This window comes from Pan paniscus, chromosome 22 (assembly GCF_029289425.2).
Source record: "Pan paniscus chromosome 22, NHGRI_mPanPan1-v2.0_pri, whole genome shotgun sequence".
NCBI classification, from domain to species: Eukaryota; Metazoa; Chordata; class Mammalia; order Primates; family Hominidae; genus Pan; species Pan paniscus.
In genome coordinates, this window is record NC_073271.2 from 38,349,470 (window position 1) to 38,369,948 (window position 20,479).

The 20,479-nt window shown below is 51.9% G+C and overlaps 1 protein-coding gene across 4 annotated transcripts in view; it reads left to right on the forward strand.

Moving 5' to 3' along the window:
• The window catches only part of ABCG1 (ATP binding cassette subfamily G member 1), a 78,157-nt gene extending 66,936 nt beyond the window's left edge, over nucleotides 1-11,221 (forward strand). For 2 of the 4 annotated variants that reach the window (XM_003823889.7, XM_063601285.1), the window contains 7 exons: nucleotides 1,660-1,844; nucleotides 1,982-2,083; nucleotides 3,830-3,998; nucleotides 4,873-4,973; nucleotides 5,194-5,352; nucleotides 8,533-8,651; nucleotides 10,137-11,221. In XM_003823889.7, the coding sequence (XP_003823937.4) occupies nucleotides 1,660-1,844; nucleotides 1,982-2,083; nucleotides 3,830-3,998; nucleotides 4,873-4,973; nucleotides 5,194-5,352; nucleotides 8,533-8,651; nucleotides 10,137-10,365 (1,064 nt within the window). In that variant the 3' untranslated portion in view covers nucleotides 10,366-11,221. The remainder of the gene's footprint in view (nucleotides 1-1,659; nucleotides 1,845-1,981; nucleotides 2,084-3,829; nucleotides 3,999-4,872; nucleotides 4,974-5,193; nucleotides 5,353-8,532; nucleotides 8,652-10,136) is intronic. The other 2 variants (XM_003823888.5, XM_063601286.1) reach the window with 2 other exon arrangements.
• The last annotated feature ends 9,258 nt before the right edge of the window (nucleotides 11,222-20,479 follow it).

Below are 20,479 nucleotides of genomic sequence, written 5' to 3' on the forward strand. Positions count from 1 at the left end.
CACCTCCTCTCCTGAGGACAGCAGCCATTGGATTCAGGGCCCACCCTAAGTCCAGGATGATTCATCTCAAGATCCTAATTACCTCTGCAAAGATGCTTTTTCAAATAAGGGTGCATAGTGACAGTCCAGGTGGACTTCCCTCCTCCTTCGCCTTCCAGCCATCAGCCTTAATCTGTCATTTTTCTTTAAAATATTTGATTCATGCAATTCCCAGGACTCCGTATTTTCTACCACACTATTTCCCAAATTGTGTTCCATGAGACACTGTTCACGGAAGTGCCTCTCACCCACAAGGAGTAGGCTGTGATGGAGAGGAGACAGGGCGAGGGGTGCAGGGAGTGTGGTTTAAGGGGGGATGGGAGCCCCAGGAGGGTTGTGGTTCTGGTTTCGTGCTCGCTCACAAGGAAGAGTAACAGATCAGTAACGGGTCACTAACGGATGCTGCTGAGTGGGGCAGGGGAGGTGAGGTCTGAAGCCTGCATGGAGGTGAGAACCTGGAGGGAAGGGCGGGCAGGAAGGAGAGGAAACACGGTGCGTGGGGATGCAGAGAGGTCCTGGAGAGATGAGGGCATTCCCTTCTGGGGATTCCATTTCCTCAATGTCGTCTGACCAGAGAGCGGGAGGTGAGGGGAGTGTGGCCCACTGTTGAGGGTGTGGGTGACCAGAGGGGCCTGGAAACATTGCCTGGCAGTGCTGTAGGCTCGTTTGGAGCCCTTGAGGATGACTTTCCGGTGGGGCCAATGTGTCCTGGTTTGTGGCTTGATCTAGGAGGTGTGGTGGCCTCCGTACCAGCTGGGAGGAAGCGGGTAGCTGGCTCTGCCAGAGGGAAGTGCGGAAAAGGCAAGGGTGTTGGGGAGCTTTGGGCCTTAGCAAGAACGTTACTGGAGTGGGAGGCAAGGCATCGCACAGGGAGGACACAGAGGCAGGAGAGGGCAGAGGGGTTGGGAGAAAGCAGACGTAGGCAGAGGGAAGGAGGTCAGTCACCACGGGAGTGTGGAAGGAGTTGCAGGCTGCAGAGGAAGTCGAGGTGGAGGGAGACCTTAGGGGAGCGAGTCTGCAGGTGGAGTGGGGAGGTGACGATTGGGATGCGAGAGGCAGGAGCAGCGGGCAGGGCCGGTGCAGGAGACTCTCACTGGGATCTGAGAGGTGCAGGTCGAGGGTCCCAGGACCTCCAAGTCCCCAGGGTGCCAGCCACTCATGTGGCGATGGGCACGTCCTTCTCTGCCATCTTGTAGAACTGCCGTGGCTCTCGTCACACCCTGCCAAACCACAAGCTCCTCAAGGAGGAGTCCCTCAGGGAGGAGTCCTTCGTTCTGCTCCCTTCCCAGCTCCACCTTGGAGGCTGGCCCAGAGCAGGCATTCAGTAAGTACTGGCTGGATGCGCAGTCGGTAGATGCAGGAGCTCATTACTTCTCAGACCACTGACAGCCCAGTGTGTGTTTGCGTTTCCCGTCTCCTGACATGATAAAGGGCCTTGCTGGGGGGTTTGAGAGCCGCACGCTGGTTGATAAATGATTTTGACGTCATGCCGTTAGCACCGCCACGCAGCGTCTATGTAATCGCTTTAAAACATTCCCAGTTGGATAACGACTTTCGCATTTGGGTGGTTGGGGCGTCCTTCCTGGAGCCCGGGCTGACCCCCGTCTGTGTCTCCTGCAGTCATGGAGGTTGCATCCGGCGAGTACGGTGATCAGAACAGTCGGCTGGTGAGAGCAGTTCGGGAGGGCATGTGTGACTCAGACCACAAGAGAGACCTCGGGGGTGATGCCGAGGTGAACCCTTTTCTTTGGCACCGGCCCTCTGAAGAGGTAAAGCAGACAAAACGATTAAAGGGGTTGAGAAAGGTAATGCAAATCCCGAAGCCCCCTGGGGGAGGCTGCACGTGGCACTGTGCACTGCTGCATGAGAGCTCTTTCCGAGCAAGAAGGAGCCGTGGCTCCGGACTGGCTTTCACCCGCTCCCCTCTTGCCTGTGTCCTCAGGACTCCTCGTCCATGGAAGGCTGCCACAGCTTCTCTGCCAGCTGCCTCACGCAGTTCTGCATCCTCTTCAAGAGGACCTTCCTCAGCATCATGAGGGACTCGGTAAGGCTGCCCCGCATCTTCTCCTGTGGCTGGGGAACCCGTGGGTCATTTTCTCAGACTCGTCCTGACGGAATGTGTTCGTTCATTCTCACATTGCTATAAAGAAATTCCTGAGGCCAGGCATGGTGACTCATGTCTGTAACCCCAGCACTTTGGGAGGCCAAGGCAGGCAGATCACTTGAGGCCAGGAGTTCAGACCAGCCTGGCCAACGTGGGGAAACCCCATCTCTGCTAAAAATACAAAAATTAGCCAGGCCTGGTAGCACATGCCTGTAATCCCAGCTACTCAGGAGGCTGGGGCAGGAGAACTGCTTGAACCCAGGGGGGTGGAGATTGCAGTGAGCCGAGATTGCACCACTGCACTCCAGCCTGGGTGACAGAGAGAGACTCCCATCTGAAAAAGAAAGAAAGAAAGGAAAGAAAGGAAGGGAAAGGGAAAGGGAGAAAGGGAGGGAAGGGAAGGAAAGGAAAGGAAAAAAGAAAGAAAGAAAGAAATGCCTGAGCCTGGGGAATTTATAAAGAAAAGAGGTTTAATTGGCTCGTTGTTCTGCAGGCTGTGTAAGAAGCATGGCCGGGGAGCCCTCAGGAAACTTTCAATCATGGTGGAAGGCAAAGTGGGATGGAGCGCTACACACTTTTAAACATTCAGATCTCACAATAACTCACCCATTGTCATGAGCACAGAACCAAAGGAGAAGTCCACCCCCATGATCCAATCAGGCCCCATCTCCAACATTGGGGATTACAATTTGACATGAGATTTGGGTGGGGACACAGACCCAAACCATATCACCAAACTTTCAAATTACTTTTCTTCCATTTGCAATAGTCAGTGTTCACTGTAATGCTGCAGTAACAAACACTCCCATAATGTACATGTCTCCCTCCATCAATATTTGTGTCCTGCTTGTGTTAGGGGTGGCAACGGTGGGTTGTATCATGGCTCTGTCCCATAAGTCTTCTCATCCTGGGACAGCTCCTATCTGGACATGCCTTTCTTCACCATGTCAAAGGAAAAGTGCAAGAGAGAAACCAAATGACAGCCCTTAAAACTTCCAGTTGGAAGTGGCAAGTCATCACTTGCACTCACATGCCATTGGCCTAAACAAGTCACATGGCCGAGCCTGAAACCAGGGCTGTAGGCGAGTCCCTTTCTCCTTCAGGAAAGCACTGTGAATCATGAGGATTGGGATGGGGGGTTGGACAATTCCTTATAGGGAAGGAGGTGGTGAATACGGGGGAACCATAATTCCACCAGAGAAGTGGACAATCTGGCCACCTACTTAGGAGCGGCTGAATGCCTGGCATGGCTTCTGGGACCTAATTTGAAAGACAGAGGGGCTCGCCGCCGTCCACAGCAGAGTTCTTAGAGCCTCTGATATAGCCACTTTTCCCTCACCATTGTTTTTACCTTTCCTCTCTTCTGACGGTAGACTTCCTTTGTTCTCCATTTTTAAATCTTTTACAAAGGATAGTAATTATGTCAGTTTTAACACAACAAAAGCCTGACATGTGTGCATATATGTGTGTGAGCAGGCGTGTATGTGTGTGTGTGTGTGAGTGTGTGTGTGTATGTGAGTTGCTTTAGGGTTTGGCTTGTTTCTCTGGAGGAGAAGACAGGATAAAGTCTAAGACGTGCTGTCACAGAGTTCAGGGTCCCATGCTTCCAAAGGCCGCATCCGGGTTGTTCTCTGAGCCGAGGACGGCTTTGCGAACGCACTGGGTAAGACGCGGGTCTGCCCCCAGGTCCTGACACACCTGCGCATCACCTCGCACATTGGGATCGGCCTCCTCATTGGCCTGCTGTACTTGGGGATCGGGAACGAAGCCAAGAAGGTCTTGAGCAACTCCGGCTTCCTCTTCTTCTCCATGCTGTTCCTCATGTTCGCGGCCCTCATGCCCACTGTTCTGACATGTGAGTGACAGACCGCTGACCCCTTCTTCCTTATTTTCAATTCCTACCCAAGCATGGGGGCCTGAAGTCATGCCTTGACCAACAGATGAGTTTTCTAAACACAATGTTTTTGTTTTTTTAAAATATCATCTTCTTTGTTGACAGATGCAAGTTGTATTGTATTTGCTGTTAGATAAGAAAATACAATACTTAAGCCAAAGGAATGAATCCCAAATGGAAGACTTTTAAGCATGATGGAAGGCTGATGGGAGGGAGATTTCTCAAAGATTCACTAATTAGGAGCCCCCCAACTCTACTACTTAAGCATTACCTAGTTCAATTTTTAAGATAGCTCTGCACAGCCCGCTTCGGGAGCAGATAAGCTCTCTTAGATGGATCTCCACACAATTCCAGTTTGTTCACAAGGAGACTGCCCTTGGTCACTTTGGGCTGACAGTGAACACAGCGGCTGCTTCTCCAGAACCTCTGCGTAAACAGCTCCTCCCTAGGTACCTCCTCCCCAAGCTTCCCCTGATTTCCAAGAGCAGCTTGCAGCCTTGCTCACAGGAAGGCACCACGTTGATGCAGAGTTTCAGAAGAGGCAGACTCAGGAAGAGTAAGGCCAGGCATGAATCCTTGCGTTCATCACTAAGATGATGCTTTGTATTCACAGACATGCTCCCCATCCCGATTCTCCACTCAATGACTCTTCAGGTTATGCAAACGGGTGGCGTTTTTCAGGCTAGCAAAACACATCCTCTGTTTGTTCAATCTCTCAGTGCCCTAGGCCAGAGCTGGGTTACCAGCCGCTCAGCTCAAGATTGCCTGTTGGGATGTTAAACGGGCTCGCTGCGCATGGTCACTGACCCTTCTTTTTTGCTTTTCTATCTCCTAGTTCCCCTGGAGATGGGAGTCTTTCTTCGGGAACACCTGAACTACTGGTACAGCCTGAAGGCCTACTACCTGGCCAAGACCATGGCGGACGTGCCCTTTCAGGTGTGTTAGCCAGGGGCTGGAATTTGAAACGGGGGCAAGAGTTCTCCTATACACCCTTTATATCGAGTAAGAGGGCCTTCCAGGGATGCAGGGTGACATGGCCCGACTTTGGGAGCTCTGGTGGGAGCTGCGGGGAAGGGCTGGCTGCCCAGGAGCTTTGCTGTTGGCCTGCTGTGGTGGGAAGCGGCTGAGCCCGCGGCTGACGGGCCCTTGTTTCCAGATCATGTTCCCAGTGGCCTACTGCAGCATCGTGTACTGGATGACGTCTCAGCCGTCCGACGCCGTGCGCTTTGTGCTGTTTGCCGCGCTGGGCACCATGACCTCCCTGGTGGCACAGTCCCTGGGCCTGCTGATCGGAGCCGCCTCCACGTCCCTGCAGGTGCCAGCCCAGGAGGCGCTAAGTGAGGGCATGACGGCTGGGCTTCCCTGAGCTACCTTGGCCTGAGCTAGGGGGCTCTGCCACCCCTTCCCCTACTTCTGCCCTGACCCTCCTAGATGGGGTCGTTCCCACGGGAAAGGCCCGCATTGTCGAGGGTCAGGATCAGCTGGCTTCCACAGTGCGCACAGCGGGCAGCCTCACGTGTGCTGACCGCGTGCTGGGCGCTCTTCCCAGCGCTTCCCAGATCTGAGCTCCTGTAGCCCCAAGCACAGCCACGCTTAGGTGCTGTGCTGGCCCCATTTTACATAGGGGAACACTGAGGCCCAGAGAGGCAAAGTGATTTGTCAGGGGGTCACACAGCTGACTCGGGAGCCAAGCTCTCAACACCTATGCATCACTGCCTCTGTAGGGTTCCCTCGGCCTCTCCATGGGCCCCTTCCTCCTCCCATCGCCCACCCTGCCCCCCGACCTGCCACCCACATGCATCTGCAGGTTCTCCACCTCTGTGGCTTTAGGACGCTCGGCCTCAGCCTGTCCTTCTGGACAAAAGCAGTGTTCCTGGGTGGATTGGGAACACCCGAGGGCCCCAGGGTCCCATGCTGGGTGCAGTGTATTCCTGAGTCACCTCCAGTCCACCATAAGCCAGCTCCCTGGCCTCCAGGGCCCAGGTGCCCTCACCTTAGATGAGGACTGCCATGGAGCCCATCTCACAAGGCTGCCATGGGACCAAAGATGACACTGCAGGAAGGTGCCAGGCCCATGCCAGGTGCTGCAACCCGTGTGCCCCAAGGCCAGCCCCAGTGCACCTGCTCAGCCACCCCCAGGACCCCTGCCTAGGGCACTCAGGCTCCGCGGGGGTCACTAATCAGACCAGGGCTGGGATGCCCCTGTCTGCACGGTTGCACACGGCACACATGCACACACACACTACACACAGACCACACTACACACTACACACCACACACACTACACACCACACACTACACACATACCACACTACACACACACCACACTACACACCACACACACTACACACCACACACGGTGCACACCACACACTACACACACACCACACTACACACTACACACCACACACTGCATACACACCACACTACACACTACACACCACACACACACCACACTACACACCATACACTATACACATACCACACTACACAGTACACACCACACACACTACACACCACACAGTAAACACTGCACACCACACTACACACTACCCACCACACACTACACACACACCACACTACACACTACACACCACACACTACACACACACCACACTACACACCACACACACTACACACATACCACACTACACACCACACACACTACACACCACACACGGTACACACCACACACTACACACACACCACACTACACACTACACACCACACACGGTACACACCACACACTACACACACACCACACTACACACTACACACCACACACTGCATACACACAACACTACACACTACACACCACACACACACACTACACACCATACACTACACACATACCACACTACACAGTACACACCACACACACTACACACCACACAGTACACACTACACACCACACTACACACTACCCACCACACACTACACACACACCACACTACACACTACACACCACACACTACACACACACCACACTACACACCACACACACTACACACATACCACACTACACACCACACACACTACACACCACACACGGTACACACCACACACTAAACACACACCACACTACACACCACACACGGTACACACCACACACTACACACACACCACACTACACACTACACACCACACACTGCATACACACAACACTACACACTACACACCACACACACACACTACACACCATACACTACACACATACCACACTACACAGTACACACCACACACACTACACACCACACAGTACACACTACACACCACACTACACACTACCCACCACACACTACACACACACCACACTACACACTACACACCACACATATTACACACCACGCACTACACACATACCACACTACACACTACACACCACACACTACACACACACCACACTACACAGTACACACCACACCACACACTACACACACACCACACTACACACTACACACCACACATACTATACACCACGCACTACACACATACCACACTACACACTACACACCACACACTACACACATACCACACTACACAGTACACACCACACACTACACACACACACTACACACCACACACACTACACACCACACACACCACACACTACACACGCACCACACTACACACTACACACCACACACTACACATACACCACACTACACACTGCAGACACACCACACTACACACTACACACAACTACATACACACACCACACAGTACATACCACATACCACACCCTACACACAAACACACACTACACACTACATGCTATGCACACACACCACTCACTGCACACACAGACTACACACTAGAAACATCACACACTACACACCACACCACACACCACACACTCCACACCACACACCACACACTGCAGACACCACACACACCACACAGCAGACACCGCCCACACCACACACACACTCCACACACACACTCCACACACCCTCCTACCCCCGACACACTCACAGTGCCCCTGTTGGACCTGTGCTCACTGTGAACCCTGAGTCGCGGCGGTTGCTTCCGTCTCTGGGCTGCTCTCCCGGAGGTGCTGACAGGCAGGCGTCCATCCCGCCTGTGAAGGCTGCAGTCCTTCCACTGTGCCCCGACCGAAGGGGTGCCCGCCACACACCTGCCACAGGCCAGGCACTTAGCCCCCGGGGACAGCTGTGGAGGAGCAGATGGCAGTCTGTTGAGGAGGGTGTGTCCCCACCTCTCTGGCCTGGGGAAATCCACTGGGTCCCAGCTCATCCTGGGCTGCAGGAGGCTCTGGGGCTGCCACGTCACAGCAGGACAGCCGGGGGGTCCTCAGAGATGGTGACCCCACACCTCGGGAACGCTGCACCTTCTGCCCCATTAAGCATCCTCATTACCCTGCCCAGAAGGTGCCCTGGCCCTGCCTGGGGGAAAGCTGGGGTGGGCGAGCCTCCTCTGCAGGAGGCCAGGCTGCAGGTTCTGCTACATCTGTCCCGTGTGCCCCCAACTCCAGGTGGCCACTTTCGTGGGCCCAGTGACAGCCATCCCGGTGCTCCTGTTCTCGGGGTTCTTCGTCAGCTTCGACACCATCCCCACGTACCTACAGTGGATGTCCTACATCTCCTATGTCAGGTAGCGGGTGTGGGGCACGCATGGCGTGGGGACCGAGGGTGACGGGGGAAGAACCGTCTCCAACAGCGTGAGGGGCTCACAAAAGCCACTCTGGGCTGCTGGCCAAGAGCAGATCACACATCTGAGGATCCAGGCCTTCCATCTTCCTGCTAGTTCCACCTCCTCCTACCCTCACCAACACACACACACTAAACAAGGAGGCCACACAAACCAGCGCTTCACACCCAGAGAGCCATGGCAGGCCCAAGTGTTCTGGGCGTTGCCGAGAGCTGCCTTCGGTGGAAGCGCTTCCATCTTTTTGGAACGTTCTTCCTCCCCGAAGTGCCGAGTGCTCCTAACAAGTGCTGACTGTAAAACCTTTATAAGAAATCTGGTGGGAGTCGGGCGTGGTGGCTCATGTCTGTAATCCCAGCACTTTGGGAGGCTGAGGCAGGCAGATCACTTGAGGTCAGGAGTTCGAGACCAGCCTGGCCAACATGGCGAAACCCCGTCTCCACTAAAAACACAAAACAATTAGGTGGGCTTGGTGGCGCGCGACTGTAATTCTAGCTACTCTGGAGGCTGAGGCGGGAGGGCGGGAGGATCCCTGGAACCTGGGAGGCAGCGATTGCAGTGAGCTGAGATCGCGCCACTGCACTCCAGCCTAGGTGACAGAGTGAGACTCCGTCTCAAAAAAAAAAACAAAAAACAAAAAAAAAAAGAAAGAAATCTGGTGGGAAACAAGTCATTTTTAAACATCTTTTTAAACATCCTAATATCTTGGAACAAGAATGCCCAGTGCCTCGGGTCCTTAGCTACAACGTTTCGTGCCCTCTGTGGAGTGCGGTGTTGGCACGCTGGCCCCACCAGGGGCAGCGCCCATCTTCCGAGCTGCAGAAGTTCCATGTGACACTAAGATCCAAAGCTGGGAACAAGCTCTTCTTCTCTAGAATGTCAGTTAAGACTTAGGTATATTGTTCAAGAAAACAAAGCACTTGTACAGAGTTTCGACAATCTGCGTGTGCTCCAACACCATGAAATCAGAAACCGACGTCTTTCTTCTCAAAATGAGTGCTTTTGTTCTGACAGGGCAGGACTGGAGCAGAGGGAGAGAGGGGGCAGGAATGTTTCATATAAATGCTCTCAAGTCCTTGCAAGTTGGCCGGCCCACGATTCCCTCCAACCGTTAGGAAGCATGTAACCTCGGAAGTGAACGCAAGACTTCTCAGTGCATTTCACCAGTGAATATGTACTGCTCATTCAACTTGTTTTTTTGCTGGGGGCCCTGGAGGAAACAAAATTGGAAGAAAAACATAGTGGAGCTGTTGCACGTGTTTGTCTTAAGAAGGTGGTGGGCGGTGAGGAAGTATTCTGGGGAAGGCGGCCCTTTGGGAAGGGAGGATAGCCAAGCTGGGAATCGCAGGGAGGGTGAACAACACTGACCTTCAGCCAACGGCGTGGCTGGCTGGGAGAGCGTCCTCCCTCATGCCTGGCCTTTCCTCCTAGGTATGGGTTCGAAGGGGTCATCCTCTCCATCTATGGCTTAGACCGGGAAGATCTGCACTGTGACATTGACGAGACGTGCCACTTCCAGAAGTCAGAGGCCATCCTGCGGGAGCTGGACGTGGAAAATGCCAAGCTGTACCTGGACTTCATCGTACTCGGGATTTTCTTCATCTCCCTCCGCCTCATTGCCTATTTTGTCCTCAGGTACAAAATCCGGGCAGAGAGGTAAAACACCTGAATGCCAGGAAACAGGAAGATTAGACACTGTGGCCGAGGGCACGTCTAGAATCGAGGAGGCAAGCCTGTGCCCGACCGACGACACAGAGACTCTTCTGATCCAACCCCTAGAACCGCGTTGGGTTTGTGGGTGTCTCGTGCTCAGCCGCTCCGCCCAGCTGGGTTGGATCTTCTCTCCATTCCCCTTTCTAGCTTTAACTAGGAAGATGTAGGCAGATTGGTGGTTTTTTTTTTTTTTTTTAACATACAGAATTTTAAATACCACAACTGGGGCAGAATTTAAAGCTGCAACACAGCTGGTGATGAGAGGCTTTCTCAGTCCAGTCGCTCCTTAGCACCAGGCACCGTGGGTCCTGGATGGGGAACTGCAAGCAGCCTCTCAGCTGATGGCTGCGCAGTCAGATGTCTGGTGGCAGAGAGTCCGAGCATGGAGCGATTCCATTTTATGACTGTTGTTTTTCACATTTTCATCTTTCTAAGGTGTGTCTCTTTTCCAATGAGAAGTCATTTTTGCAAGCCAAAAGTCGATCGATCGCATTCATTTTAAGAAATTATACCTTTTTAGTACTTGCTGAAGAATGATTCAGGGTAAATCACGTACTTTGTTTAGAGAGGCGAGGGGTTTAACCGAGTCACCCAGCTGGTCTCATACATAGACAGCACTTGTGAAGGATTGAATGCAGGTTCCAGGTGGAGGGAAGACGTGGACACCATCTCCACTGAGCCATGCAGACATTTTTAAAAGCTATACAAAAAATTGTGAGAAGACATTGGCCAACTCTTTCAAAGTCTTTCTTTTTCCACGTGCTTCTTATTTTAAGCGAAATATATTGTTTGTTTCTTCCTAACTTTCTGACTACCTTTAATTTTGCCTAGGTTGATTTAAACAAACAAACAAACAGCTTCCCTTTCCTCCTGTATCACCTCAGCTGCCTCCACGGAACCTGGAAGAACGGGGCTTAGGGAAATTCAGGCACGACCTTTGAGGGTTGGCTCAGCAGGAGCGGCCAGCAGTGAAAGATGGGCTAACTGTGCAAGAGGGGAGGAGGCCACGAGATGGCATCAGAATCCAAGGGCTTAGGACGAAGTCAGTAGACTTCAGCATGTGGAGGCATTTGAAACTTGATCAAACAACGCATTTCAAGTGGTGGGAGATTTCATCTCTGGGTTTTGTGACCTCACAACCGCATCACCGCCTCAGTGTTAGGCCTGTGTAAACTTTGCACATTGGAAACCGCTTCTTTCCTATGACTGAATCACATAAGTCAAATCCCGCTAGGGCAGGAACAGGTGCCTATCTGGAGGTCAGGTGGCCTTTGAATTCACAACAAGGCTGCCTGTGAGTTTGTCAGCTCTCAGAGGCAGTTTGACTACATGCAGAGAAGGTGATTCTGGCCAAAGAAGTCCATCTTTAGGAAAATGCCGTTGTTTACTCCCTCTAGAATATCATTCTCCTAGAATCAGGGCTTCCGATGGAAAGGCTGTGTTTTTGCGGGAAAATCAGTGAACCTTTCTAAGCTACATTTTTCCTCATCTGTAAATAGTTACAGTACATCATGCCCAAGGCCATGCCAGGTCAAAGGTGGTGGGATTCCTTGGCGATGTCCCTGAAGGTCTTATTTCCCACTTCGAAAGAACGAAAAGGGTCTGAATTTTATTTACACATGGATTTAGTTTGCTAATTCTTAGAGATTCCTTTTTTACTGCTAGATCTTTTTTAGTAAACACAATTGAGATAGATATTAAAGTGTAATTTTAAGTGTGCTTGTTCTACACAAATATGGCATTGCCTTCCAGATTAAGTTTTTAACCAGAGTCAAACTTAGCCTTTATAAAAAGTCCTCATTTAATTTCAAAATAGATCTTCTTGTAAGACATTGCACATAGGGAAGACCTACCTAGGAATAGCCTGGTGAAATGCAGAATTGGAAAAAGGCAAAAGTCCTTGCTCATGACTCAGAACTACATCCAGTGAGGTCAGTGTTGAAAATGCCCATTCCCTCCAGGTGAGCCTTCCCCATTGTGGATTAGTGTTGTGGCTTCATGGCCCTAATAGGGGTGTGTCTGCCAGGGACTGCACTGCATGGGGCCCACAGCCCTGCCCCAGAAGCAGCTTGGTCTCATTTGCTGAGACCGCTTGCTGTGCCTACTCAATTTCAGGAGGAAACAGTGAGATGCCTCTAGATTTTAAATCTGGTTTCGGAGAGCACCTAAGCCCTCTGATGGAATGACTCTCGTAGGAGCTTGACGGGGGTAATTCTAAGGGGGAAGAGCTTGGGAACCGTGAGAGCTGTTAGGCTGCAAGAAGGGAATGGATATGTGAGACCACGTGGGTTTATTTTTTGAAGGGTGAACTGGAGTAGGTGAGGATTCTGCAGTTGACGCCCCAGGATGGCTTTGCTCAGCCATCCCCCGTAGACTGGAGGAAAGCCTACCGCCAAGGGAAGAGAGGATGCATCTGTCCTAGGTGCAGCCGGCCTCCCTCTTCCAGGTTCAGCAAGGGTCCCTGGCTGGGCATTTTCCTCGTAACCTTTGGCAGCATTGGCTCAAATGCCATTGTTTAGCTTCCCAGATATTTCCCCGCTGCTTTTTGTGTTAAGGTAGTTTGGTAAAATGCCGTATTCCAATGACCTAAGATAACATCAAACAACTCACTGGTTTACTTTTCTAACCAGCTGTGGTTAAGACGCACACGGCAATGTGCTATCTTTCACATGTTGGACGTTAAACCCAGACCAACTCCCCAAATCTAGTTTGTTTCAGTAATTTCTGAATGCATTGACCAAGATATTCCTTTCATCTCTGATTGAGTTTCTTCCATTAGAAGGAAGGATTAAACCTTGGATAAAAGATTTGCAGATGCCCCAGTGGTTAGTAGAGGTGAAAATGGAGGTTTCAGGGAAACTGCTGGGGCCTTTTGCCCTTGTCCTCACCCAAAGCATTTTGTGCCTCTCTTTCTTCTCCTCTGGCTGAATATCCACTGGAGATTGAGTTCTCCGAAACTCCCTGTGTGGGTGAAGTGGGAAGCTGTGCCCAGGAAGGGGAGTAACTGTGCAAAGTTTTATGCAGTCAGTGCCAGAATTGGATTACATCACCTGGGGGAGGCGCCTTCAGGACCAGGAAATGGTACATGGAGCTTTGAGGTGAAAACTCATCTTAGAAACCCACAAAAAGTCATTCCCCCAGCCTGACATCAGGGACAGACCACACCCATGGGGCAGAAACCGGGCTTGGTTGTTGCAGTGGGAAGAGAAGGCACGACTCTGGTGCACCAAGCACCTTTCCTCATGGCTGTTTCCAGGCACTGGGCTGGATGTCCTCGGAACCCCCTGTCCCCTGCCCACTCCTCAAACCCTTACTGACCCACCCCTCTCGCCTGGTGCTGTCCCAGGCCCTGGGGGCGAGGGGGAGGGGACTCCAACGTGGGCTTGCCCTCCAGTGTGGTGGGAGGGAACCGCGTGGCCACTTGGCTTAGCCGTGCTCATGGTGCAGACGTGGAACGCGGAGGCGGGGAGAGGCTCCGTGACGTCCCCAGGGCCCCAGAATGAGGAAGGAGCGGAGTTGGGATTCCAGCCCAGTTGGACCCTGAAGTCCCTGTTTTGTTTACTGCCTCCTGTTCATGGCGTATGAATGTATCTGAGATGCTTTGTAAGGCATAAAGTGCAATACTAGCTTAGTGGCTGTTCGTTCAGTGATTCCTTCTGTTACCAAACAGGTGGCTGAGATGAGAGGGCAACCCAAGCCTAACGCCCTTCAGTGGCCTTGCATCAGAGTACTCGTGACAGGTACCTCTCCGTGGAGAGGGGCTGTCCTCTGCCCTTGCCTGCTCCTCCTATTGCATCAGTCCTGTGGACTAGCTCAGGCTCTACAGGGGCTGGTGTGTGTGTGTGTGTGTATGGTGTGTATGTCTACCTACACACAAGCACATGTGCACACATGCACACACATGCATGCAAGCACACGCGCACACACATACCTGCACACACACGCACATGGACACACACATACATGCACACACATGCACACACATACATGCACACACATACATGCACACATATACATGCAGGTGTGCAGACTTGGCTCCAGGCATGTGTTTGATAGTATTATTCTATGATATTTCCCTCATCTCCATAGAATACCAGCTTCTGAATCCTCAATCAGCCTTTACTGCAAGAAGAAAAGAAAAACCTCTCCCATTCCAGGTCTGTGGTACAGATGGGAAGAGTATAGTCAAAACCCATTAAGGCCTTAGTCAAATGCCAGCCAAATTAGAACGCAATGAACGTTAGACAAAACAACCCAACTGGCCAGGCGGGGGAGGCGCAGAGTGTATAAATATAAAGTTAGATACTTATAAAGAATAAAGACTCTAATAAAATATTTTATATAAAACTTTTTACCTGTGTTCAGCATCAGATGCTTCAAGTGATTGGCTTTGCATTCTCCTAAGTCGATGGATTCTTAGGCTGTATCTAGAATGCATTTGTTGTCCCTCTGGGAAGAGCACTGATTTGTCACTCATGTTCTGGTCCAAGACGTGGCTGTAGATGAGCCGTTTCTCGATGATGTTCATGTATTATGTTGAATTGTCTTAAAGTTTTGTGTTTTCTGTTCTCCCAGAATCCTCACCCATGTCCTCCTGCCTCGTGATGTTGGCCATGACCTCGAAATGTGCCTGGAGGAGGCTCGCGGCAGGGCTAGCAGGAGGGCACTGGGCCACACCTTCCCTTTGGTCCTCTCCACCCTTGCAGGGGCTCCCTCAACCGGGGCTCTGGGGCGGTAGCTCTGGCAGGGCGACGTCGCTTCTTCCTTACTCTGCTTTGCTGGAAACCCATCTCCCAGGCTGAGCTCTGTAGAGGCAGCTGCTAGTAGGGAAGGCAGCCCCTCTAGAGGTTTTGGTCCCAAAGTTGAGGTGAGCAGGGCCTAGCAGTTGCTCGGTGTTGTGTGCTGCATTAGCCCATGGTTCCCCAAGCTCCGGCCAGGCAGTGACCCTCAGAGTGAAGACTTTCCGGGACACCAGTGGCTTAGAACTGGGCTTTCAAATCCAGCTTCCCTCCCACCTCTGGGACACAGAGCAGAGAGCCGGGCTGGGTGAGGTCACAGAATCGGCCCGCAGTGGCCCCTGCACTCCTCCTATGGCGGGCAGGCACAATCGGAGGCTGCCCCAGGTGTGCAGACAAGCTCGCGAAGCACAGTTTGCTTCCCCCCTCAGTAACCCCAGCCTTTCTGGATGGCCCAGCCGCCCTGGGTCCCAGTAACGTTAAAGTCACGGTCCTTTCCGAGCCACTGTGCTTGGGCTGTCCCGTCAGGGAGGTTCCTCCAAGATAATCGCCCCCTGCAAAGACAGGGGCTTCTGATGTCCACTTGTGGGGCTGACCTTTTTGGGGAACCTCCCTGGGACCAGAAGCAGGGAAGAAATAAGAGACCCTGCACCCCCATGGCACAGTCTAATTTTCACTTACAAGCTCAATTCAGGCTGTCCTTAAAATCCACGTGTCCTGGGCAGGAAGGAAATGTGGGGACAGGCACACACGCACATCCTTCTGCTGTGCTGACCTAAAGTTCCTAATAGCTATCCTACATCCTGCCCGTTTCTTTTTTCCATATTTGAGGAAACAGAAGGGTTTAGCCTTAGCCTAGTTTTTTATGTTATCTCTGAACAGGCCAACCTGGAATCACCCCTCACACAGACACGTGTGGCCTGCCCCAGTGTGCCTGAGGCCCACCCAGGAACCCTGCTTTGCCTGGGGTTTATGTGAATGACACACATGTGAGCAGAGGCTGGGGTTAGGACCCTGAGGCTTCCCTGTTCTCAGAAATACTCTCCTGGCATCAAAAGGAGAAAACGGTCCATGCCACTGGCTACCACATTCCAGCCTGGCAAGGGGTTACTGTTTATAGAGGCACCGTTTGGGGGCTTTTCCATGTAGAATGGCCGTTGTAAAGCTGAAGAGAAAGGAACAGAAGCACAAAAGCACCTTGATTCTTCGCAAACACAGGCAGGGGCTGCCGGCTGGACGAGGGCGCTGCATTTTGAGGGCGTGCTGGACCCGGTGGCAGAGCCCGCCCTGAGGGTTTTCTCTGCAGCTGTGGGCTAAGCTTGCCCAAGCCCCTCCCCTTTTCCAGAAAGCCACCCCCATGGCCACCTGCCTTTCAGGTCCAGGTTGAGGACACAGCCACGGGCATATATGTGTTTGTTTCACTGGGGTTCGTGGTTCTGGGGACAGTCTTCTAGCCCCCGAGATCTTGGGAAAGGCATGAGCTCAAGCCACATACCCAAAAAGTAGCAAAACTCAAAATTATTACTTTCAGCTGTTTTCTCTCAATAGCGCGCCACCATCGTCTGTGTGTCTGCACTGAACAAACATACGAGAGAATCTGGCTGATCACTTTGAGTGCCTTTGGCCTAAACTTTGCACATGACTTTAAACGTGGCCCTGATACTGCACACAGTAAGAAATGCTTTTTATTTTATGGTCCCTGAGGTTACGAGATCAGATCTCTGGAAATGTGTAAGCCACCTGCTGTCACCTCTGACCCATGTGGTCCACTACCATGAGGGCCGGTGAGTGGGGCAGAGATGCTGAGGCCTGGCTGGTGAGCCCCCGAGCAGTGAGGCAGGACCCTCCCTGGTGACCTGTGTGGGGGCCAGTCCTCTAGTCCCCCAGACAAATCTCCCTTTAAGGAGGCTTCTGAAGCTCTGAGTGCCGGCGCTCAGAATTAATTTGACTCTTCACTGCTCACCGCACCTGCCTATGAGCCTCTAGAAAACAGCTTGCCCAGTGACAGTGCTGCAGCTGAGGCAGCAGCAGACATGTCCGTTTCTGGGGAAGTTACTCAAACAATCGTGCCTCTTAGGGGGCCCTAATGTGCCCCTTCTGGCGGGTTGAAATGCATCTGGCCTTGAAGGGGAAGGTTAGGAAATTATGAAGTACGTGGGTTTAGGGTTGACAACCCCATATCCATGGACTCCTGGAGATCCCTGAACGCCGTCTAATCTGAATGGTACCACAATTTGGTTTGTCTGAAAATATAGTAGTAACCACGGCAGTGATTTCGTTTTTACACGTTGGCATTTTTACATGTCTGTCATTATGCATCTTGGGGTCTCTTTTCCATGACCTACCAGCTTCCCAGGCTTAATAATCAGTATCTCACTATTATGTCATTGGCCAACTAAAAACAGTAGCAAAACATCCTATCATCCAAATTGCTAATAAAATAGAACACCACACCCACACACTGGCTTCCCATTTTTATAGTCTTATCCTCCCACCTGGAGGGTGTGAATGGGGATCAGTTTTTCAACAGAACATGTATGTTTGGTAAGTTAATATGTGTAGCTGACCCCTTTGCCTTTGTTTTTATATATTTATGTTTTTCTATTGTAGACATATTGATGCAATACCTGTTCATAGTTGAATCTGTTACAAATTGTTACCTTTTATTTGATGAAGAACTATTTAAAGATTTTCCTTTTTTATTTCCTCTAAAGCAAAAGTCAATGCAAGTAACTCTAATCAGCGTGCAAACGCGTGCATATATCTGTATATCTGCTATGTAATTATATAATCTTTTTATAATGCTGTGTGGATAACTTTTCACTGATTTAGTTACTTGACTGTAGGAAACACTGTTGCTTTGCACGCTGTGAGAGGTTTGCACTGTTACAGATGAAGGCAACATATTTACATACGTACATGTATATACATATATATATATTCAAAAATAACATCGGCTCTTTGGGGTGTCTGTTTCCTTGGTTGTCTCACGCCACTGGAACATTGAACCCAGACAGACCCTAGGATGTGAGGTTCCTGACTCCACCTTACAGACCACAGAGCCACGTGTCTATTTCTGTAGACCTATCTCCTTAGATTTGTACATGCATTTTTTGCGGACTTGAACTTTGTTTTCTGAAATTAGATGCCATTTATGATGATGTGATGTCAATCAAATAAAGCATCATTATTTTCAGATTTCTGCTTCTCTTTCCTTTTGCTTTCAACAGCCCCAGCTCTCAGACCTGCTGGGGGAGTCGGGTCTGGTAGAGCATCTAGTATTTTCTCCCTACCTGCCCTTGCTCTCAATGGAGCACTTCTCTCGTCAGTGTCAGGATGGATTCCAGTGAGGAAGACAAATAAGAGTGATGGTAAGGATGCCTGTAGCTCCAGACTCCATGGAGCACTGCGTGGTGGCACAGTACCCTACCTTTCCATGCGCAATCTCATCAAACTGTCGTCATCAGAGCTGGAGAGCCGCAACTGGCCCCATTTTTCAGGTTAAAAACACCGAGGCTCAGGGATATTACACAACTTGCCAAAGCCACAGAGCTGGTTGGTGGTGCACGCAGAAGTGAGACCCTGGCCATCCAGCCAGGGCTCCTGGCCACTCCATGGCTCTCCCTTCCTCCGGGAGAGGCATTTAGGATTTGAGACCACACAGGAGGAGAATCCACGTTGTGCAGGAAGTGGTGTGGCAGGTCTGACCCTCATGACCAGTGGAAACTTCTCCTCCCAGACACTTGGCTGAGGGGTGAGATGATGTGCCAACATCTCCAGGGATCGGCCTGGAGGTCCTTGTGCTGTCAAGACCCCCTGTGAGTCAGCGCTGGGGCCTGGGTCCAGATGTCATCTGGGATCATCACCTGGGACATGGCCCTACTGGGCCCTACTTGTAGGCGAGGAGGAAGGTGTGCACGTGTGGAACCAGACAGTGCAAAAAGCCGCTGCCTGGTGACCTGGCATGCAGACTCGGCCCTCCCACTTGCACGGTGATCCACTGAAGACAACAGCTGCCTCTGTACTCACGGTCCCCCACACTCCCCTCCTTCCTGCCCTGGTTTCTCCATCCCTAGATGCCATCCCATGCCCCAAACCATCCGCCAAGCACAATAACCTCGCCCCCACCCACCCCATGAGGTCACTCGAGTTGACAACCAGATAACAGTTTTTGTTTTGTTTTGTTTTGTTTGTTTTTGAGACGGGGTCTCGCTCTGTTGCCCAGGCTGGAGTGCAGTGACGTTATCTCGGCTCACCACAACCTCCGCCTCCCGGGTTCAAGAGATTCTTCTGCCTCAGCCGCCTGAGTAGCTGGGACTACAGGCGCGTGCCACCATTCTCAGCTAACTTTTGTATTTTTAGTAGAGACAGGGTTTCATTATATTGGCCAGGCTGGTCTCGAACTCCTGACCTCTTGATCCGCCCACCTCAGCCTCTCAAAGTGCAGGGATTACAGGCGTGAGCCACCGCGCCCAATAGCAATTTGATGACCCATCCCCTCCACTGCTGGGAAAAGGCTGGGCACCGCCCACACTCCATGCAGCTCTCGTTCCCTGGCTCGGAATCGCTGCAGGCGCCACAGACCAGACGCGCACTGTTCCCCACTCCTGCTTATCGGCCGCGCGGCATCCCCTTGTCGCAGCACTCCAGCATCCATGCAGCCGCGCGGCACCCCGTCTTCGGAGCACTCCAGAATCCATGCAGAGCGCAGCACCCCACATCCAGAGCGCTCCAGAATCCATGAAGCACGCGGCACCCCCTCGTCAGAGTGCTCCAGAATCCATGAAGCGCGCAGCACCCCTTAATCGGAGCGCTCTAGAACCCGTGCAGCGAGCAGCACCCCACACCCGGAGCGCTCCAGAATCCATGAAGCCAGCAGCACCCCACACCCGGAGTGCTCCAGAATCCACGCAGCACGTGGCATCTCCTCGTCATAGCGTTCTAGAATCCATGCAGCGAGCAGTACCCCACACCGGGAGCGCTCCAGAATCCACGCAGCGCCTGGCACATCTTTATCAGAGCGCTCCAGAGTCCATGCAGCCACAGTCCTCCAACGGACCCTGAGATTGTTTCTGCAAAAGGCCATGCCTTCATAAATCTGAAAATTTGGAAAACATCCTTCTACTTATATCCTTACAACCCACCATTCAAGCTGTAGAAGCCTTTCTGGAACCCCAAGCAGAAGGATATCCAAAATGTAAAAATGGTGGGGCCTGCAATCCCACGGAGCACCCCCCACTCTCACGGTGCCCAGGTCGTCCCACTCAGCACGGACATTCTGCCTCCAGCCCTGGGGCCTCCGGGTTATACCCAAAAGAGGTGACT